Here is a 22,178-nt window from a genome sequence, read left to right as displayed (position 1 = left end):
GGGAGAGAAATAAAGAAAGAGGTAACAAAAAGAAAACAAGAAGGATTTGTAACAAAACAAGGGTTGAAGAACAACGGTGACATATATATATATATATATATATATATATTTTTTTTTTCTCGTCTTTTTTTTTAAAAAAAAAAAAGGTCAATAACAACCCCTCCTTCCCACTTCAATCATCCACTTACTTTACCTCTGCCGTAACTCCAAAAAAAGTCTCTCTTCTTTTCTCCTTCATAGAAAAGAAAATAAGACTCAAAAAGGAGGGGAAAAAAGAGGAATAATTTCTTAATAATAATGATGATATTATTACTGTTATTGTTATTATTATTAGCAACAGCAGCATCAGTAGTGGGGAAATTGGATGAGGTTAAAAAACAAACAAACAAACAAACAAACAAACAAACAAACAAACAAACAAACACACACACACACACACATATGCACAGGGGCGTGTTTCAATCAACATGAGGAACACCATCAGCGACAACAACAAACAAACAAACAAACAAAAAAGGACCATAATGATAACAGCGCCCACAAACACTTCATGAACTGCAGTGATAGTAATAATAATGAAATACAGGAAGATAGGGGTTGGGGGTGATGAAAAAACCCCCAAACCCCCCAAAAAACAAAAGGAAAAAAAAAGAAACAGCGAAAATCGAAGCGGGAAAGAGGGGGTAACTAATGCGTTTTGTTATTGTTTATTGGATCATTGGTTTATTTTAATTTTATTTTTCTCTGTAAGGTGACCGTAAGGGAGCAGGATAAGGGCACGAAATAAGCACTGAGGTATACAAATAAATAAATAAATATATATATTTACACTAAGTGAAATAATATAAGTGTGCACATAGTTGCAGCAAGGTCCCCTTCACCACAGCGGTCCCCATCCAAAGTAGAGCGCGGCGTAATTCTCCAATCGCGTCGCCTCATCAATTAACATCGACACCTGCTCCTCTGTTGTCCGTCCATTCACCACCGTCCGCTTCGCAACATCATTGAAGGCATGTGACATGTAGAGAAGGTCCGGCCTTCGTGAACTCTCCAGCACCGTGTTAAATATCACCGTATCAGCATTCCTCACCGCCATTTCCGTCCCACGAAGTTTGTTACGTATGCGCTCTACAATGTTCTGCGGGGTGCGGCTCTTCTCCATCATGTTCCGCATTTTCCCCTTGTGCTGAACAATGGGGTCGTGTACGAAGGCGGTGAGAAGCGCCATGATACTGTCTGCGTTCTTGTGCAGCGTTGACTGTGTGCGGTTGCATGAGGCACGGAAAACACCGTCCACACCAAACACTTCCATTGCATTCGTTAGCATGCGCGTGAGCCGGAATGGAACGGTTTCTGGAAGTACATGGCGCAACCGACCAACATCAAAGCTGTCACCAAAGTCGATGTGTACGATTTTTCCAGTGGACATCGAAAGGAGAATGTTGCCCAGATGACGATCCCCAAGCCCAAGCACGTAACCAACCATCGACATGGTGGCCAACGACTGCGTGAAGGCCGTGCGGCGCTCCAACCATTGCTCCGCTGTATTTGACCGATGCCACATGGCACGCGCAACATCCACTGCTTCACAATCCTTCTGCGACATGACGTAGTCCAGTATTTCTGTGCGACGTATCATGCTGAGTTTCTCCCAACTCCCGATGGTTTCAACATAGGCCCTAAGGGTGTTGGACTCATGATGCGTTCGTACCTTTGAAATGGTGTTGCGGTGAGTACAGATGGTATTGTTGATGGTGTTCGCGTGCTCTACCCAACCGAGCAGGCCAACGTTATCACTGATGGGGATTACTGGGAAGCGGTGTATGAATGCACTCTTCGCGGTTTTGGCATCACTTAATAGAACATTCACCATACCAAACAGTTGCATGACCCGTTCATCCATACGTATATCTTCATTTCCCTTGAGGCAATATGTGTACATGCAACCGTTAGAGCCGCTGAGGCGGATGCGGCGTGGACGCTTCTTAGAGGGAATAACATCAAGCTTTGAACTAAACGACGCGATAGTAGGAAAGTTGGTGTACTGAATATCATACTCTCCAAACACTGCTATTGAAAGATTGCGGAGGTTCAGTAGCGGTTCCATCGCCTTCTGAGGCTCTTTTCCCAGTTTCTCCGAAATGTGCTTCGTGATTTCTTCCACTAGTTGGGTGAGGATGCCACTTGCCTTCTCCCTGCGGCCGCACGCGTCCTCTTCCATGACAATCCTCACATACTGGCCAATATCACCCACGTTGTAGAGCAGCTGACGCCGGTTAGTATTGAACACATCAAGCACATATCTTAGTTTTCGTCGTACCTCTTCCTTGTCTTCTTCGTACTCTGCGTTCGGGTTCCATGCCGTCGCCACCGCACTGAGACTTTCCCCTATCCGTTCAATGGGAGTCGCCGATGCATTAATTAAGAGGGTGGCTACTAACTCCGCCTCAGCGCGGATGCGCTTCGGAAGATTGTTAATGATGGATCGCGCCAACTCCTTCCGACGAGAGTGCGTCTCCCCTCCACCGCCATCAGCGGACATAAGCACAACTAACAGCGGAAAAACAACAGCTTGGGAATGTGCAACACACAGTCGTTGAAGAATCATACTCACAACGTCACGTACATCGTGGCTTGCGCTGCGCAAGTGACCGATCAGCTGCGGAATTGCCTGTACCCAATAATCAGTGGGGATTCGGGCGACGCTGTCTGCCACCGATTCCTTCAGTAATGACATTCCATTATGGAAAACCCACAACTGAAGCAGACGCATCACGCCAGGAAGAGCAGTAGAGGGACTTGCACTGCGGCAGATAGCCGCAACAAACCCCTGATGCGCGGCTTCGACGAAGAGGCGCTGCTCATAACGAGATAGTGAGCAATCGCGTTGCTGCACTCGGTAGTTCATTAACCCCCAACTATGCCACGCCTCACAGCTTCCGGGCACGGCGCGTACCGCCTCATGGAAGTGCCGTAAAACTTCCTGGCGGTGTTCAACCTTCCAAAAAGAATCTGCAAACATCTCCTGCTTCCACATACCTAAACGAAGTTGCGCGACACCATAGGCAGCTGGCTGCTGCTCTTCCAGTGTAGAATGCGTTTCCTCCAGGAAATTCTCCATCAGTTGCACTGCCTTTTGCCGCTGACCGCCACTCCACACTTGGCCAATGTATGTTATGGCCACACACGGCTCTAAACTGACCGGAGTAGCAGGAAGTACGTGACACGACTGACTTAAATGATTGGCACGAGGAAACTTGCCTTGCTTAAGCCACTCCATAGCCCATTTTGACAGTTGAGGGTAATTCGTCCCAGTCCGCTCACAGAAGTTGACAACCATCACGGACATTTCACTCGCATTTAGCACAAGCGAGTGGAGCATAAGGGACCGTAGGTTGGGCATAAGCGAATCCGGCTTCAGTGCAGCGAAGCGACGGTTCCAACGCTCCCGAAGTTGGCCCCGAAACTCCTCCGTTCGCGACTCCATGTAGGCAATGTGCTCCTCCATTTCGGTGAAGTGCTGCAACATGGTGAGGTTTTCGTATGCGTGCGCGTAACTGAGTGGCAACAACGTTTTAAGGCTCTCATCTACCTCCATCTTCGCCCGCATGATAGACGCGCGGAGGGCTTCTACCTGGGGCGAAGTCTCCAAGCGCCTCTGCCCGTCCTGAACCCCACAATCCCATTGTGCCCGGCAACCGAACTCTTGGTGGAAAAGCGTGGCGTTTTGAAAGAAGTGTCGAAGCGTAATATTTCCCTTCTCTTTGTTTGGAAGCCGCTCTATCAACATTTTCACGTCGTCCCATTTACCAAGGATCCACGCTGCCATCGCACCCGACTGCGCAATGGTGGACGATGGTTGGTCGAGGGATTTGTAGGTGTCCTTCACGACCTGCAGAGCGCGCTCCCACTCTCCACACAGACAGAGCATCCTCACGTAACCATCAATATCACGAGCCGAACTTCCACAGCAATCATGTACCTTGGTTGCATACACGCCTTGTGCCACATCCCACCACTGCAATAACTCATAGGCAAACCCGTCTTCATTATCGCTTTTGTAACGCATCGCGTGGAAAAGCCCGACCACTGAGTCCTGCATTTCGAGCCGACTGTAGAGAGAGGCGAGTGGGAGGACGACTGCCTGCACAGCCTCCTTAGGTACGCTGTGGGCGTAGCGATACTTCTGCATAACTGGGAGTAACTTGTTCTCAAGATAACTCATAGCCTTGTCAGGCATCCGCGTCCGAAGGGCAGCCTCTACGAGGCTATCGTTCGTAAACAGTGGGTTGACTGTGCTGGGTATGGCTGTGGCACGAATGTGAACCTCTGCATCGCCGGTGTTGGGGAAAGTGCCATCGGATGCATTAACGTTTGTGGTGTGATGTGCGGATACCGTTATGCGCCTCGCGACTGGCCCAGCGAGAAAACTTAGACCCTCGTTGGTATCACCCTCAATTGACTTGGCCACAGGTAACATGGTCTGGCGGCGAGCGCTTCCATTGACGTCACCACTTTCACTCTCACTTCTACCTTCCTTACCATTCCGCTCAACGCCACATCCGCTGTCGGTCCCCCCGTTGTCAGTGACTTCATGCTCTCCGTTACCCACATCCTGAACCTTATGAGAAGGCGGACGTACGCCTTCGTTGAAAACGGGCCCTTCTGTTTTGGGTGAATTGAGTGAGTGCAACACAGACTCAAAATTATAGTTATCACTGATATTTCTGTAAAGCTGGCCGTGGTGGGAGGCGTAATACCCCCCAGGTTCGTGACGACAGGCGGGTGTTGGACTTCTACTTCCAGCAATCACGTTGCCGACGTGCAAATTGCTATGTTTAGTGAACTTACCCACATCCATAGGCTCATTGCCCTCCAGATGACGCAGTTGTTGTAGCACGGACTCACTTATGTTCGGTGGGTTATGGTCGAGGTAGTCCGCAAGCCCAATGCACTTGGACACAACCTCGGTATCACTTGACCTGAGGGCAAGGTTGAGAACATCTTTCACCTTCTTCATATGCTCGGCATTCAGGGACTCGTAGAAACACTTAAAGGATGGATGGAACAGCTTTCGCCTCAATGGTTCGTGCTTATCAAAGAGGTCTACCATAATACGGAAGACGGGGTGCGGAGAGGCAACTATCATGTTCTTCTGAAACTCTGCGAACCATTCGCGCCACTTGTTATCCTTTGCTCGGAGCCCAAATTCTACATGCTTCATAAATGCCGTTATGTCCTGCTGACCCTGCGGCAGCGTATCGTACGCTTCGTCGTCGTTGGGGTCTAAATATGTCCCCCCTTGCTGTTGCTGCTGGCATTTTTGAGTGTACTGCCCAAGATATGGTGCAGACGCGTAATCACCGTTACCACAATGGAAAGACGAGTTTGGCTGTGTTGACGTCGGCAAGGTCTCGCCTCCTTCATTCGTGAAACAACCACCTGCATCCGCACTTCCCTCACTCCCTGTGGCACACAACCGCTCACACAGTGCGTTGACATCCGCTTCACCGTTCGGATGTGTGTTCGAAAGGAGCCTCAACGACCTATGTAGCGTCGGTGTGGAGAGGCGGGGCCCGAGGTTCTCAGTAAGGTCACAGTGACGCGTAAGGGTGCAGATAGTGTGCATCAGCGAGGGTAGGTGCTGCACTGCCTGAAGGTTGCATACGATTCGGATTGCCGCACAGAGCGAAAGAGAGCGCAGCTCCGCCAACTGATCCATTTGCTGAACAAACTGCGTGAGCATAGGAAACACGATAGGAATACAGTGAGGTGGGATATACTTGGCGTGCTGGATGATTCCCACCACACGAAGGCAGAACTCGCGGGTTTCCGTATGGTCCTGGAGGGCAACGTCCACAAGGCGCGGGTACAACCACGGCCAAACCTCCGATTGCTCTTTTCCTGTCAGGTTTCCTGGTTTCAGCGCGCTAACGAGGTTGAGAACTGCGCGAAAGAGTGCATGGTCTTGGGGATACCACAGCTGCTCGAACAGCGTAACCAGCTCCGGCAAAAGCGTTTTGCACACCTTCTCGTGCCTCAGCGAAGTTATGGCTGCTAGTATGTGGAGCGCTTCAATCCGAAGCAAAGGAGCATCATTGGCGCGTCTGGCAATTTGAAGAATCGCCTTTATGGCGTGCATTCCACCAATCAGTTCCTTTCGGTCGGTAGTGAGCCTCACAAGATGCAATAATGTGCACATCGACTGCACACACACGCTTTCCGACAAGCTCAGGTCTAGCATGCGACTTAGGTTGCGGTAAACAATCTTTGTATAGTCATAGGTAAGCTCAAGGTCCGCTTCATCTTGAATCGCCGCCTCATCATCTTTCTTTTTCATCGCGGCTGTATCAGGTTTTGTGGCCGGGTCTACCGCACCAATTTGCCCAAAGAGTGTGAGTGCCCGCCCCAGTTCCTCCTCCGTGCTGTTTGCCGCCTCGATGTATACTGCGGTGACGGACTGCAACAATTCATGCAACTGACGAGCATCCCAGTTCAACGGTGATGCCCCGATTTCATGCATACACACTAAAACACCGATTGCTGCGTGACTGAGAGGCGAGGCGGTACTTGCGCGGAGAGCCATTGCCACCGGCGCATACAACTCCAATGCAACGTCCTTGTATTTCAGAAGCACAGCTTCCTCTCGCTTTATGGCCTCCAGTATAGTTCGCAACGTTTTGAGCGTAGACAACGCAATGGTGTCAGGTACTACCTCTTCCACAAGGCGCCGGCGACAGGCGACAAACGTACGATCCAGATGCCCCATTAGCGGCCTAAGACTGAATTTAGCCACCGTTTGCAGGTCTGACATGTGTCGAATGAGAATGCGGGGATCGCTCGAGTACTCTAACGCCGCCACGGAAGACTCCACCACAATGAGTAGACTATACTGCACTGTCTCCACCGAAGGACCGGTGTGGTTGTCTTGCGCGAGCGTCACCAGCAGCTCCATGGTCTTTTCACGCACATGCGATATATCGTGCAGAAAACTTATCAATGTATCGATAATGCGTTTTTCCCTAAGAAACATTCGCAACTCCACAGCGTCGGCTAGCAGTGTCACTTCCACAAGCCGCACCTTCGGATCCAACTCCATGGCGACATTTTTCAAGTACACTTCTAGTAGATCCGGCACCAGGCTTGAATAAGCTGATGTTCGGTCGCTTTGTGAGTACCGTGCCCAGCACTTGAGTGCCTCGATAACGGTTGTACAACATTGCTGCCGTACCCGCTTGTCCGGATGTCGCTGGTATTGAATGATAATGTCACTCACTTCCCTTAGCTGATCGCTCGATGTTATCTGTCGCTTTGAAAAGACCTCCAGCGCTATTTTGAGCTCTGAGGCACCCACAGAGTCGGGTGCTGCCCCACTGCAAACCTCGGCTGTTGTGGCTCCTGCGGCACTACTAAGTGTACTTTCAGGCGATACCAATTGTGGTTGCCCAGCCACCACACTTTTGCAAAAGGTTTCCACTGATCCTAAGCTATAACCTTGACCATTGCCATCAGTGGCAGTCGTACTTGTTGCTCCTTGACTCTGCTGCCAGTTTATGGCACCTCCTTCAGGTAGGGTGGTAGGTAGTAAGTATTGCGCTAAACGCCCCATCGCGGTGACATAGGCTAATGTGGATGACTGTATGATGTCTTCCTGTGGCTGAGAGTTCCCCAGTTCCGTCGATAGGCGGTCCCCAGCAAATACCTGAGCGACGAGAGCGCCGTCCTCCACTTCACCGCCACAATATTTACGCTTATCGTTCCTCAGCGTACGATTTACTAGTTGGTCGAGATACGTCTGCAGGTCCGAGCTCAACGACGGAAGGTGATCTTGTATGATGGTGATGTAACGCACAAATTCATCAGAAAGAACGGCGTGGACCATGTGGGGAAGACACCGCCGAACAAGAGCCTCAACAGGTTGCATGAGCTCGTGACTATTACAACTGTTTTGGGATTCTCCGCCCACCAACTGGCAAACTGAATGGGCCTCAGCGCTGGCCGAACGAAGTTCTTGCGCGGATAAGCTAATCTCGCCCCCACTTTGGTGCCCCTGGATCGTTTCGCAGCCCTTCTGCATTGCGGAGGAGGAGGACATGGCTATATAACTTGTTTTGCTACACATGTGAGTACGCTGCGTCTCCGGTCTCGCCCGTGAGCTGCAGATGGCCGCAAGAATGTGCCAACACTCCTCCTCTGTCCCACGTCGCGTAATGTAGCGCTGGATAATGGAGTCTAAGTTTACCCTGTTAGTTGAGTCCAACACCTCGTAACCTACATTTTGTATGAATATCGCTAGATTTCGCAGCTCCAGGTCTTTGTTAGAATCGTCGCGGACGTTTTTTACGGGCTCCATGATAATGGCGCAATATGTTGTACGCCGAGCAGCAGAGCTGATGTCGGTTTCAGCAATAACAGGTACGAGGTCACAAACTGCGTTGCGCACTGCTGTTGTCTTCGAAATTCTGTGTTGCTCAGTGACAAGTACACATAATTGAGGAAGCGTATTCACTTGCTTGTCCATGCAGTGCACCCCTCTGCTGCTAAGGAGGGCGCGAAGCGTCTCAAGTGTGGAGATGATGCTCGACTCACTATTGTGGCTCAAATTAAGCGAACGGATCGCCTCGTTTATTATTCGGCGGTTCTCAAGCACTACCTCCTTGCGTCGCATTGCGCTTGTGTTTTTGAACAATACCACCATACACCGATAGGCGGCACGACGGAGCAACAGATCAGAGAAACCTGCTAGCATACTTGCCAGTTCCAGAACCTGCTGCCGAAGCGTCCCCGTGATGAACCGTGGACTGATCTCTGCCGTTGCCTCCGCTGCTAGCATGGTAGAGAGAAAATCAGGCGTGAAGGACACGTTGGCTTGCTGTGCTCTACCATATAACCGCATGAGCGCCACCTTGCAGTTGTCGCGGAGTTCCTTTGTAATGAATGATCTCAACGGGGTGTGATAAGCACCGAACTGCGAATCAGTCACCAGCATGCGCTTTAAAACACGCTGCGCTTCCCTTGCCGGTTCCTCAATACCACAGCGCAGTATGTTCATTAGACTCCTACATAGCCTTGTGAATCGGTGTTGCAGGTTGGTGTACGGTACAGCGAGTAGGGCCTCAATGAAGTCCACGGCCAGCAGAAGCTGCTTTACGTCACTTGTCGTCGACAGGCTCATCAGGATAATCCGAACACGACTCTCGAGGAAATAATCACGACTATGGGGGTCACAACTAGAAAATGCACGTCGCTCAATAGCCCACACAGCGTCACGCATAACCGCAGCTGCCTGTGGACTATCGACAGAGCGTTCAAGCTCCCTTAATAACTGATCAACCTCCTCGTCACTAACGTCTGCGGAGCCTCCAGCAGCGGAGGTTGTGTTTGGTACAATAAGAAGCGGGCGAGCCGAAGCCACATCCGTTGCACCGGGGCCCATTGCAACGCCCTGAGATCCATCTCCGCCGATGTTGACAACGCCGTTACCGACATTACTCGCGGTGACGGCACCAACAGTGGTGACACCGTTTGAACTTATTCCACCGCTATGGCCCACTGGACCGAGACGTCGCATGGCGGTGTAACGCGGCATTGAAACCCCCTACCTACCGCTGCGAGGCAGGGAGATTACAAATTCGTGTAATCCGCTGAACACCTTGCAACTTTTCTCTTCTTTCCGTACAACTATATAAATAAATATACTTTCTCTCCCCTTTGCTTTTCCTTCCCGCGCCTAATGCCGTGCTGGGTACCGGCTACTACACTCTCGCCTCGTGTGGTATATGTTAAGAAAAGCGTACACTGCTTTATGTGTGTATGTGTATGAGATGGTGTGTGGTTTTCAGAGGAGGAGCACAAAGCTGCTTTCCTCCTCGAAACGTATAACTACCCGCGGAACACCGTTGAGCGGGGCCAACACCACAAGGTGCCTATCCTCTTCTTCCTTTCTTTCTCCGTGCTGTACTCCTCCACTTTTTCCGCTTCCGTGACTTCTTGCGTACGAACTTCCTTTTGGTTTGTTTGGTTGTGCAATCACTTGCTTTCACTTCTTCACTTCACTGCGTATCAGTCTTCTTTCCTTGTCTTTTCCTCGAAAGGAATTCACGTCCTCGTTCGTAAAACTTTCTGGCACTCCCGTCGGGATGATATTTTGCCACTTTTTGTGCCTTTACACCTCCCTTTCTTCTTTCGTTGCTAATCCTCCCGAATATTGTTCTGTGTGCAATTGTATATATATATATATATATATATATATATATATCCTACCCACAGAGCCTATAAAGAAATGTCGAGAAGGGGAGCGGGAGCGAAAATGGTAGTGTGAAACAGGTGGAGAAATTTCAGTAACGAGGAGGAGGGCAAAAGAAAGTGACAATTTTATATGCGAGGCAAGTGGGAGAGGGAGGCGAAGGAAAAAAAAAACAAAAAAGGAATTACATCACCACAAGAACGCGGGCACATACAACACGAAGCACGTGACGGATGTATGGATGTAAATGATAGCCGTTAAGGCGCCTCTCACTTGAATGCGCACACAATAGCGCACGGTCATAAGAAGTTAACAATGAAGCACAAAAGCATGCGCTCATCCACGCAAGGAGGTAAAATAGTGATAAATCAACTCCCGAAGGAGGAGGTGAAAACAGAGGGGATATATTTAAAGAAGGAATGAGACATCTTTTGGGTCCAACTTCATCACTTCACTTCACTTCCCTTTCCTTCCCACCACACTTTCCCTTGTCCTTTCCAGTGCTATTTCCCTACTTGGCAACCACATTTAGAAGCCAGTAAGCTTTCAGGGAATGAAGAGTGAAAGAATGAGAAAAGAGCAGGAAATCCCACAAGTGCATGTGTTCTTCTGTGCGTGTGCACGACAAAAAAAAAAAAAAAGAAAGGAAGTAAGTAGGTTGCAAGGAAAGTAGAAGACACAAAAAAGTGTCTAGAAGGGATGATTTAACTCTTTTATTAATAATCTGAGGTGTGCACGCCATTCGTTTGTGGTGCTTCCGCAACAAAACTACTACCAATAACTTCGCATATGAATATTTTGAGACGATGAAGCCGACACAGAAATAAATAAAACAAAAAACAATCGGTGAATACTTTCTCCCATGCTCTTCTCTAGAGTTTTTTTTTTCACAACAATGTTAATGATAGTGACGGTAGCAAAGAAAAGGAGTGGCTGTAGTGAAACGATCCTTACCATATGATCACTTATATTCATGTAGAGGAGTGTACATGTATACACCAACTTGCTTACGGTTTAATACCGTTTTTTTCTATTTGAGGCCAGCTTCGCTAACGCTGTCAGGGAAATTGGGAAACGCTAGTGGACACTACGGCGGAGAATGGTATTGCTTCCATTCGATTCCCTGATAATGTAAACCCCCCCCCTATGTCCGTCATAGTTACCCAAAACAATATACGAGAAAAAAATCTATAACCCTACAAAATACATACACATATACACCTGCTTATATGCTCTTACCCACAATATTTCGTAGCTGCATACGCGTATCACAATGTTGTATATAGGGGAGGCACCGCTACCGGTACCGTCCCCCTCCCTGCCCCATGAGTTCGTAAAACTTGTGTGTTTGAACAATGACGTATGTGAGCCAAAGGCGAGTTCGACTCATATCTAACGCTTTTCACGCGATCCACCGAAACAACCACACGAGACTTTTTCCTTCTTGACGACAGTACTTTCCTTCTCCTTCAGTTCGTCTTTATGTGGACTTGTTTTGGGTGAGGCCGCCTTACCACTTCCATTCCTCTGCTCTGCGCTCCTTCCCGCTGTTTCCTTTTGGCTGCACCTGCTTCCACTTCCAGTTAAACCCGGGCTTTTGCTATGCGGGTTGCAGCTGTCGTTGTCATCACTACCAGCACTTCCTGCCTTCTTTATGTGGGTGATCGCATTTTTAGGTGAATCAAAGGGATCATTCGCCCTTATTTTCTCTTCACCGAAAGGCGACTGACACTGGCGTCTTCCCTTGTGCCGTTTTTTGTGGTCATATGGGCAGTTGTCTTGCACAATTACCTTTCCAGCATCCCGGCAAACACGGGACCCTGATAAGGCAACTCTTTTTTTTCTTTCCGATAGTTTTGTACTTGATAGATAAGTGCCCTCACAAAACGAACGACCGTCCAGAGCCGCATGGGCTTCCCTCATGGCATAGTCCGGCTCGCGGCCCCTCCACTGCTGGTTATATGTGTGGGAGAAACAAGACTCCACGGAAACGGACTCATCCCAACCGTTGGTGCGGCAATGGTTTCTACTTGCCCACCTTCCCCTTCCCGTACTGTAATAGTTCTGAAACAACCCCTTCTGGGTTTCTGCACCACCACCGCCGCGTCTCCGCGTATTATTATAGTCTACGGATTCTATAGCCGCGCACCCACCGGATTTTCGTTTTTCTAGTGGCGATAACATATCTAACCCTTGTGATATCCGCTCCCCCGCTCTAGACATGCCACATAATATATTACCTAACAGCCGCCCGTCACGGTGCTCATCGATGATGTGAATGCGAGGTGAGTCTTCCCCTTCCTCTTCATCCTCTTCGTACCATTCCTCATCTTCCTCATCGTGATAATTCCGTGTGCTGCGGTCGTATGAGTCGTCACACGTCCGACCGCCGCTGGTTGCATACGCCATGTGGCATGTTCCGTGTTTCGTGATTGCCTTCATTCTATTTACACCTCTCTCTATTTCCCGATCAACTGCAAATGGACAGCCGTTGGCATCCATCGTACAAAAAACGCCATCTTTTGTGGTGTCACTGGTGATGGTGATACCACGCGGTGTGTTACCGTTAACAGTGTGAACTTCGTCCTTTATGAGGTTAATAACGCAGCTACTGCCGCCACTGTTGGGTGGCAGTGAGCCACTCAGTATCGTGCTGTTCCATTCACCGCAAAATGGTGCTGTATGATTGAAGTTATTCTGGAGCGTACATCCCTTCATCGCCTTTTTCCCTCCTTTCTTACTGGGAACAGAGTAAGGGAAATTTTCTTGAATGTATTTTTGTAGTTGTGGTCAAATGTAAGGACGACCAGCAGCTTCGAGAGAAGAGGGAGGAGAGAAAAGACGGTAAAAATTGTTAATTTACACGTAAATCGAAACACCATTAACCTTCTGCTGCATGAAACAGGACTAGCACAGATGCACGCACACACACACACACACACAGTAAGATGTGTAGTAGTACTGACACAGCACGAAAGAGGCCACTTACGTGGAGCCATGTCTTTCTCATTTAATTCATACACTTTTTTCCGCTCCTTTCTTTTCCCTTTTTTTTTTCACGTCAAGCATTAGCTTTCCCTGCGTAACACGAGAGGCAGCTAACTTCTTCCTCCAGTCGCTAGACGTAAAGCAAGTATATATGCATATACGAACACACATATTGATATATTCGTACATAACACCGTTGTGGTGTTGGTGGGGACTGCATCGCCAACTAGGGCCATCGGTAGTTCCACCGAAAAAAAAAAAAGAAACACACCAACAATAAAAAAGAAGAGATGACATATTAATGAAGTCGTAGAGCTCCGCTCATCAGCAAACTGCAGCACCTGACATCAAACATCTCCGGTATCAGATTGACGAACAACTGTCAATTTTGCTAGCCTTTGGACATCCATTGTTTCAGTACGCAGGGACGTCAAAGCCGCCATCCACGCATCCGCCAAAACATCCCAACACAACGATCCGATAAAGTCCGACCCCATATGAAGTGTAAATTCTGCTTCACGCCCCACGCAACTCACGGAGGCCGGAGTGTCGCTTTCCTCCTCGTTGGCGGCAGCATTTAACGAATTGAACGAAAGAGTTAAGTCCTCACCGTTACCACGAGTAGCACCTAACTGCGGACTGAAGAGGGAGTCCTCCTCGTTGTCGTAACAGAAGCGCATGCAGAGTTTCGCAGTAACACCTACGTCTGCCAAAAGTTTTTGAATCAGTGCAAAATTGAGAATTTCACCACTTGTTAGCAGCGCGTCTGGTTGCGTTCCCGTGATAAACTGTGTTGCGGCGAGTTCGACAGCTACGGTGTGCCTGCGGGCGTCAGCAGCAGCAACAGTGAAAGGAGGAATACTGGGAAGGAAATGCTTCCACTTAAACGACTGACCCAGCAGACCACTGTCACTTAGGGATTCCCTACGACCACAATCTTCGTCGTTACACTCACTGCTAACAGCCAGAACCGGGTCCGCTTGCCAAAGGTCTTGTGTTACCCTTACCGAAGAGTCGAGCGACCGCTGTCTTGATGCTTTCGCCTGCTGCGTCGACTGGCCCTGTACTTTGGAAACATTCGGTAGTTCTAATATGGATCCAACGCACTTCATTACCCACCGCAATACCTCCGTTGACGGAGTTTGCGTTTGCAGCTTTCTCTCACCTTTTCCCACTGGCGTGTGCTGATCTGCACACCGCTTACTAATTTGCTCTTGCATCACCCACACAGGCAGCCGTAAAACACGCTCAGCGCGCTCCTTCATTTGGGCCAGCTCATCACCGGAGGCATCATTACTCATCACTTGGGGATGAGCCACATCCTCATCAGAACAGTATAGGTAACTATTGTTGCATTCCCCGTTACCACTCCTGACGTTATCCCTACTAACCAAACGCCCGAACCACATGTGCTGCTGCTGGACAACTTCAGCGGCAACCCCAAGAAGCACAAAACGGGTACGGACAGCTAATTCATCAAGAGGGTAAACGGCATCGAATCTGTGTGCATTGTGCGTTCCTGATCCAGAGGAAACCACATAACTCACCACATGACGAATATTAGGGTAAGCATGCCGCAAACGTACAGCGCTTTCGTGCGCAGCTAGAAGTAATGACATCACATCCGTTATACTCGCATCTCTGTCGCCACTATCGATGCGAGTTGAACTGAGCATCACGCCCCGCTGCTCATCTATGCCGAGTACGTCTTCCATGGCGAAGGGATAAGCTGGGTTGACCTCTGTAGCGAGGGTGGCCAGCACGCGAAGTACGGCAGGAGGACTCATCGCCAGTTGCGGATGCACTTCCGCGGCCTTCGTGAAGGCGTTGGCAATGCTACCACTCATCCATCGTTCTCGCAGAAGTTCATTCCGTGGGAAAAGACGATCGGCATAGCAACGGAGAGTGGCGAAAGCGGCGAGCAGAGTAGATGGTGTCGCATAAGTTACAGCTTCCTCACTAGTACAATCTATTTCGTTACTAACATACGGTCCGAACTGCAGAAGTTTACCGTTATTTGTTTCCGTTGCACGACGGCGCCAGTGACGGGAGGGTGAGGAGAAGACGAAACCACATCGCCTTATCACTCCTTGGATTTCATCATTGCTCACCGCTGCAGAGCTAGCTTCTGACAAGTGAGTGGAGCAAACAAAACCTGAAGGACAGAGGTTTATGCATCGCTTTAATGCCATAGAAGTTTCCAAGTACGCTTTTATTTCCACGGCACTCGCAAGATCATGCATGACCGGTGCCACTAAAGAGTACACTGTATCCCAACAAACTGCGAGGACGTGCCTGCTCCCCACCAGGCTACCCGCTGCGGGATGTGAAGCAATACACGACAGCAAACGCAATCTAACCGATGACACAACGAAAGCAAGGTCACGAGCAGCCCATTTGAAGAGTGCCTCAGGAGGCAGACGTGCCGCGAGACCCTCTGCAGTGCTTGCCGTGTGAAAGCAACCATAACCAACGTAACCATCCCCACCTGTACTATTCCCCCCTCCACTACCTAAACCCATCTCGTTACACCACGACGGGGCGCACCAGTGGCGCCCACGGTCTGAGAAAAATGAAATTCCACAGTCAGTCCGACCAAGATCACGGAGCTTTGCGAACACTGGAAGGGAGGCTCCAGAAGACCCCACTGTTGCCGGCTCGCCATCATTCTGCTGCTGTTTCGACTTCCTCAGGGGTGTCAACATCTCTGCATCAAGCCACCGCGCTCCCCCCGCACACGGTTTGTACAAGAAATAAAAGCAGCGCTGGAAGAGCATGAGAGTCGCCTTGAGTTCCTTTCGCTGCAGGAAAGATCGAAGCAGCACGATGACACTAGACCGTTCCCATTCGTCGGCGCCACCATCAGCATCTGAGTCTCCACCCCCGTTGGTACCTTTCTGCAACAACATTTCTTCCTTTTCAAGATCTGCGGGGTCCGTGAGTGCGCTATCAAAGTCTGAGAACAAAGGTTCCCATGTACCATTCAGTGAAGTATCCGAGTGCACTAGGGAAGCCTTTTCGAACGACCATTCATCAACGTTCGTCCACTGGGCGTTGCGAAGCACGAAGGGCCAACTTGGTAGTCCTACATCTACTGCACTACACAACTTTCCTTCACTCCACGTACCACTAACTACCACTCCTGCTTTGCAATTGTACAAGGTACCCGTACCACACCGACGGTTGTTTTCAAATCTACCAATGTATACCATACTCCCAAAGCCTTTTGGGTCAAATTCCACGCCAAAACCATGCTGTCTGCCAGACTTCCACTCACCACAGTAGCGTACGCCTCCCTGGTAACACATCTCTCCTATACCATCCGGCATAAACTGCACGTGTTGCGACCAAGCCAGCCCCGCTGTGAGGGAGCATTGTGCCTTCCCGGCAACAGTCGTCATGGTAAGCATACCAATATACTGATGATTAGCCGTCGATGCAGTTGCCGCTTTCCCAGCGCGTGTCAGCCCGCTTCTCAGTAGTGTCCCCAAACTGGCAGTAGAATCGGAACTGCCACCGCTCCTACCGGAGTTACTCCCAGCACTATCGCCGCACGACGCTGCCTGTGACGAGGCCGGGTAATACAGCACACAGTAGTTTCTTTTCAACATAGGTTTGCCATCCTCCCAACAGCAGTCTAACTTCACGCACTGGGGGTAGATGGTGAGGCTACCACCGCCCCATTGCTTGCCAGAGTTGAATGAACCCGAGTACACGCAAAGGGCAAGCAGCACAGCATCACGCAGTGTGTTCACCTCCCCGAACTCACGGACCAGCAATTCGTATGGTAATCCCACAGATCCTGAGGGATCCGTGAAGGAAATATCTGGGGCTGTAGCATACAACACCCACAGTAAAGTTCCCTTCCCGTGGGGGATCAGAGCGCCTCTACTCCCTTCCCCTCCGCGCATCATTTCTCCTGTGTAAAAATGCTGTTGGCATAACGGATGGAGGTTCAAATCAATACCGGCACAGCTTTTAAGCTGCTGTTGTTGTTGATGTGTTATGGTGTTGCTTTGCGCCGTGTTGAAGTCTATGGGATAAGCGGCCACTCGTCGCACCGCATCCGCCGTTGTTCTACTCGTTTTCTCACTCGGTAGTTGGTCCTGAGAGGATGGTAACATAAAGGTTACTTTCACTCGGGGGCGATACGTATAGGAAAGAGGGGTCTCCTTTCCCTTTCAGGGTGCGTGTGGAATAAATCCTGACTTAGGGGGGGGGGGGAACTGAGGCTAACGTACGTGACAAATTGAAATGGTTAACGATGTGGTTTACACTGCCGTAGTCACAACTACCTTTTCCTTTTTGTTCACAGCTATTCCACCACACACAAATGCTGACGATCACCACCGCCGTACAAGGGGTTGATGGACGCGCAATCGTGTTGCGGTTATGCCTTTTTTCTTTGTTTTCGTTTGTATCGTTCCGCACGCCCGTGACCGACAAAGGATGCGACCTCCCGTTACCGAAGTAAGAGATCGACATATAAAATGAAAAAAAAAGCAACAAGGAGAGTAGAAGGGGCTGTTACGTGTGTGTACGTGAAAAACAGAGCTAATAGCGTGACGCAGTGGAGAGTTTTCAGAGAAAAAAATACGAAAAACAAAATAAAACGAAGTGGTGCGAGAAAAAAGTTTCCGGAATACGAGGGACAACAGGCAAGCAGAGTTGAAAACAAGGGAAGGGGCGAAATCCTGTTCACCAGTTCCTGTAATGTATTGAATGGCAAAGGAAGGTGAAGTGGAAAGGATAGAAATTGTATCTAGTGTATGTTGCGTCTACTTATCTGTATACTTCCACTCGTACCAATATAAAACAAACAAAGGAGGGTTGCTGTTGCTTCTCCTATGTGTTGTCATAACTGCCTTATTTTTTTTGTTCCCACGTCCTTCGTCAGCCCCTGGTCGGCACCGTTTCGCCCTTCAACTTACGGCACCCTTTGTTTCCGTTTTGTTTCATTTCACCCTTCCATCCGCTTCTTTTCTCATTGTCCATATTGTTGTTGTTGTTGTTGTTCTCATTGTCTCAGCGCCTAAGCGGCAAACAGGCGTCGGTTGTGAAGTAACAAGAACACTATTTTATGTTCCCGCATATCTCCCTCTTTTCTTTCCCCCTGCTTTTAAACGGTTTTGAAGATTTTTTCCTTAAAGATTAGCATCAGGCTGCGCCCATTTTTTTGTTATCGGATAATAAAGGGTCCGCATGTGTGAACGAATGGAAAGAAATGTGTGTGTGGAGAGAGGGAACCGAATGAAAGGTACCCTGAGAGGACAACATACACGCGAATGATACAACAGCACAGCAAATAGCGATAAGCGAAAGTTATATTAATAATAGTAGTAATATTCGACGCAACAAACAAACGAGTACGCAAATGTGACACCTAATCTAATCTATATGTAAAACAACAGTAGACTGCTGAAGCAGACAGCTGAACCCGATAACGTCCATGTACGATTTCTCACTGCAACCCGCCACGAAAAGCTTCGCTGCTTCCTTTTTCTTTGTGCGGCGCCACCATGAGCCGAAGGCATTCATGCGATCGTTAGTCGTGATGCAGTTCCGTGCGTGCTCAGGTGAAGGAAGACCATTTAGCAGTGTTCGAAACCCGAAGAGATCGCGCATATCAACAGAGGGCATGAAGGAGGCGTCGCACTCGCCACAGGGACATTGCGAGCTGAGAATAATGTTGCTTCCACGAGCTTCACATGGGGGCACATCCGCGCCCCCATCATCTGTAACGTCACCTGTGGTACCGCCTGGCCCCGGGGCGGAAAACTGCGTAACCGCTGGTGTTGTCGAATGTATCGCTACAGAGGCTGCCTCCTCACTATATTGAAAATGGTTCCATTCCCAGCAGGATGCAATTGTAGAGCGGACGGCGTTGGGAGATTCGCGTAACATGCGGCCGAGCCGCGCATCCCATTCGCTCCTAGAAACCTCAGTGTCGTCTGTATCTGGATGTATCTTAGACGTTGGTGGCCCCTCGATGATTGTTAGTGGGAGAGATGTGATGTCATCAGTAAATGTGGAGCAGTTCATTGGCCAGAACTCACGCAAGAGCAGATACTGCAGACGATTAAGCCACCTTCGAACATCCGTCTGGTCATTCAATGTGTGGCACTGTTCGATATCCTCGACATTTCCGTAAACCTCCTCTCGTAGTGCATCAGCAAGGCTTTCAAACATCGCCACGTCATTCACAACAACCGTTGTGAACGAGATCAGCTTCTCCTTCTTAGGCTTTGTCTCTCCTTCGGTAGAGTTTGCCTTTCTTTTCCCCCTCCGTCGCCTTCGTAACTTTTTCTTGGGCGGGCAAGGCACCGTGTCCTCGCGCAGCGATAGTAATCCGCGCTCCGCAGCGGCAACAACAACCATCTGTGCGAACAGTTCACTACGTGACATTGGGCCGATGCGCGTGAATGGTGTCCGCCTCCCGAAGTATTGCTCTGCTTGAACTGCACTCATGGGAATCATTTGGACAAGGTCGTTACCCGCCGCAGCCACTTTTGTAGGGCGCCCGGTTGAACCCCCTATGGTGGTGGAAGGGGGGGAAGAGGCTGTGAGGACGATCGGAACTTTACTGCGCTGAGCCAAATCCTTCACCGCCGTGTAGAAAGTCCGCATGCTCTCGTCACCAAGAATAACGTCTACATCTTCAATTAATAATATGGTGCGCGTCGTTTCATCCAAGGTAGCGTTTGGCGTTGTCGTGGACGGCTGGGCTGCACTCGCTGCCGCCTCTTTTTCCTTTTCACGTGCACGGTTGTCATTCTCAGTCGATACCGCAATTTCCACAATCCCTTCTGTGTGGACATCCACCACATTTTCCGGAACATTTTTCTTGAAAAAAGCTGCCACCGCTTTAGCAGAAATAGCATTTCCCTTTTTATTCTTCACCGGTGTCGATTTGGCAGCTGATTTTCTTAACTCGGCCTCGTTCGCTTGTTCCGTCTTCAGTTTTTTGAATTCCTCCTCAATTGACATCAACGGCTTGCAACTCGCCAAACCACTGAGTCTGTGACTGCGTGTCAGTTCCGATAAAAGTCGGTCAATATTTTTCGGGCATCGCCGCACCGCAGTATTCATTTCCACCACACGATAACCGAGCACGGCCGCTGCTAGATAAACAATGGCCGTTTTCCCCACTCCACACGGTCCATATATCATAGCAATACTGGTCACGTCGTCTTCGACATCATGCTTCCACATATTGCCCTTGTCGTCTACCCGAATGTTGTCAGACAGTAACACGTTCAACGCGGTCATATTATTTTCCTCCTCGTCACGTGCAAAATAACCGCGGCGCCGCTCCAGCACACGACGCCTCTTTTCTTGCTTTGCGCGCTCCTTCGCCATCTTGCGAGCGAGACGCATACTACGCATTCTGTTTCCGTGCTCGTCATACATAATTTGGTCACTCAAGAGTCCACGATCCGCCTTGCGGCACAGCTCTGGAGGGAGTCCCGGGTGGGCCATGTGATCCATTGCTAAACCACTTTCAAGGGTACTATTGACGCATCCACTGGCCAATGTGTCGGCTACATGTAGCCAAGTGTCGTAGTAACGTTGGAGAGATGTCCGCTGCTCTTTTTGTTGCTGCTGCGCTTCTTGAGAAGCATCACTGCAACTACTACTGCTACTACTACTCGAACTGCTGCTGCTGCTGCTGCTGCTAGAACTACTACTGCTCGAGCTGCTACTGCTGCTGGACGAACTGCTGCTGGAGCTTCTGCTTTCAACGCTCGCATTTGCCGTGCTACCTACTCCTACCACTCCGCCTCTTGCCCCTTGCTTACGCCCCTTCAGATCCACCTCGTTGGAAGCTGGAAACCCCGTTGAAAAGATTGCTCTTTTCTTGGACTCTGTTTCCGTCGTAGTGTTTCTCTTTCTCTTCAAGTTTCTTCTCCCATCGGGGGCCCGTTCGGCGGCCTCAGCTGCCGAGGATGATCGCTGCCATGTTCGAATCCACCTCAGGAGCCGTGTAACACCGTCGGCGAATGATGTTGTATGGAATAGTGGAGGTGGATACTTTGCATAAAGCATATGACTAGAATCACGACCCTCACCACATGGGTGGTTTGGCTGAGTTGGCGGCTCCGCGCGTCCGTGCTGATGTCTTTTTTCTGTGTTTGGGAACTCCGTGTTAGACGAGATTGGATCAACGCTGATGTTAGAGTTGTCGTCGCTGTTAGAGCGCCATTCGATAAGCTGTTGAGCATATTGCACTGCATCCCTCACCAGTTGGGGTGTCTCCCTCACCCGCGTCACGTTTAGCATGTGATTTTCGTTCAACTGCACCTGCTGGCGGCGCCTGCACTTCAGCGAGTGGATGCTATCAACCATACGTGGAAATGCCCCTGAACGAGGTGCCACTTCCTTGCTGTTCAATTTACTGTTATATGCACGCCACCCACCGTCCTCTTTCTCCTCATCCACCCTTCGCAGTTGTTGCCGAAGCTCATCCTCCCGTCTGTAACACTTCATCACGGCATCACACAACAGCTGTGCCAGCTCGTAGGTCGGCGTTGTGTTAGAGGTGCCTGCTGTCGCATTGTTCGGAGTCTGAAAACTCTGCGTGGATGAGGTGCATGGCCCTAGGTGATCTGACAAGGTTTCCGAGACGTGCACATGAGGGGCGGAAACTGTGCATGGATCGCTAGACGTCAATGTGGTGCTTGGGGTAGGAGTGGCCTGTGACACATGGGGTGCCACTAAGAAGTTTCTCGGAGTAAATCCCACGCTTTCTTCCTCTTTACCTTGTTCTTCACTACTCCCTTCCTGCCGACGTGCAAGGAAGGGTGAAGGCATGTCTGCCGGTGGCGGGGGTGGTACGGCTAACGCAAAGCCATCAGCATAAAATTCAGGTAAACCCACCGAATACAGGAGTTTGGGCGACGGCATCCTTCTATGTGTCTATATCTGTATATATATATATATATAT

The 22,178-nt window shown here is 49.7% G+C and overlaps 5 protein-coding genes across 5 annotated transcripts; all 5 read right to left on the bottom strand.

Annotated features, from left to right (window-relative positions):
- Positions 1 to 877: 877 nt before the first annotated feature.
- TbgDal_I1120 (phosphatidylinositol 3-kinase, putative) lies at positions 878 to 9,589 on the bottom strand (the record flags this gene model as incomplete). The annotated part of the gene is made up of 1 exon (XM_011773063.1): positions 878 to 9,589. The coding sequence occupies one exon, from the start codon at positions 9,587 to 9,589 to the stop codon at positions 878 to 880; it is 8,712 nt and encodes a 2,903-aa protein (XP_011771365.1).
- A 2,049-nt stretch (positions 9,590 to 11,638) lies between these two features.
- On the bottom strand, positions 11,639 to 12,964 carry TbgDal_I1110 (T. brucei spp.-specific protein; the record flags this gene model as incomplete). The annotated part of the gene is made up of 1 exon (XM_011773062.1): positions 11,639 to 12,964. The coding sequence occupies one exon, from the start codon at positions 12,962 to 12,964 to the stop codon at positions 11,639 to 11,641; it is 1,326 nt and encodes a 441-aa protein (XP_011771364.1).
- Positions 12,965 to 13,581: 617 nt separating this feature from the next.
- On the bottom strand, positions 13,582 to 17,358 carry TbgDal_I1100 (hypothetical protein, conserved; the record flags this gene model as incomplete). Its single annotated transcript, XM_011773061.1, has 1 exon — positions 13,582 to 17,358. One exon carries the CDS (start codon positions 17,356 to 17,358, stop codon positions 13,582 to 13,584), a length of 3,777 nt encoding a protein of 1,258 aa, XP_011771363.1.
- An 85-nt stretch (positions 17,359 to 17,443) lies between these two features.
- TbgDal_I1090 (hypothetical protein, unlikely) lies at positions 17,444 to 17,719 on the bottom strand (the record flags this gene model as incomplete). Its single annotated transcript, XM_011773060.1, has 1 exon — positions 17,444 to 17,719. The coding sequence occupies one exon, from the start codon at positions 17,717 to 17,719 to the stop codon at positions 17,444 to 17,446; it is 276 nt and encodes a 91-aa protein (XP_011771362.1).
- A 903-nt stretch (positions 17,720 to 18,622) lies between these two features.
- On the bottom strand, positions 18,623 to 22,138 carry TbgDal_I1080 (hypothetical protein, conserved; the record flags this gene model as incomplete). Its single annotated transcript, XM_011773059.1, has 1 exon — positions 18,623 to 22,138. One exon carries the CDS (start codon positions 22,136 to 22,138, stop codon positions 18,623 to 18,625), a length of 3,516 nt encoding a protein of 1,171 aa, XP_011771361.1.
- Positions 22,139 to 22,178: the final 40 nt, after the last annotated feature.

This window comes from Trypanosoma brucei, chromosome 1 (genome assembly GCF_000210295.1).
Source record: "Trypanosoma brucei gambiense DAL972 chromosome 1, complete sequence".
NCBI lineage: Eukaryota > Euglenozoa > Kinetoplastea > Trypanosomatida > Trypanosomatidae > Trypanosoma > Trypanosoma brucei.
This window is presented reverse-complemented; position numbering and strand designations above follow the sequence as displayed.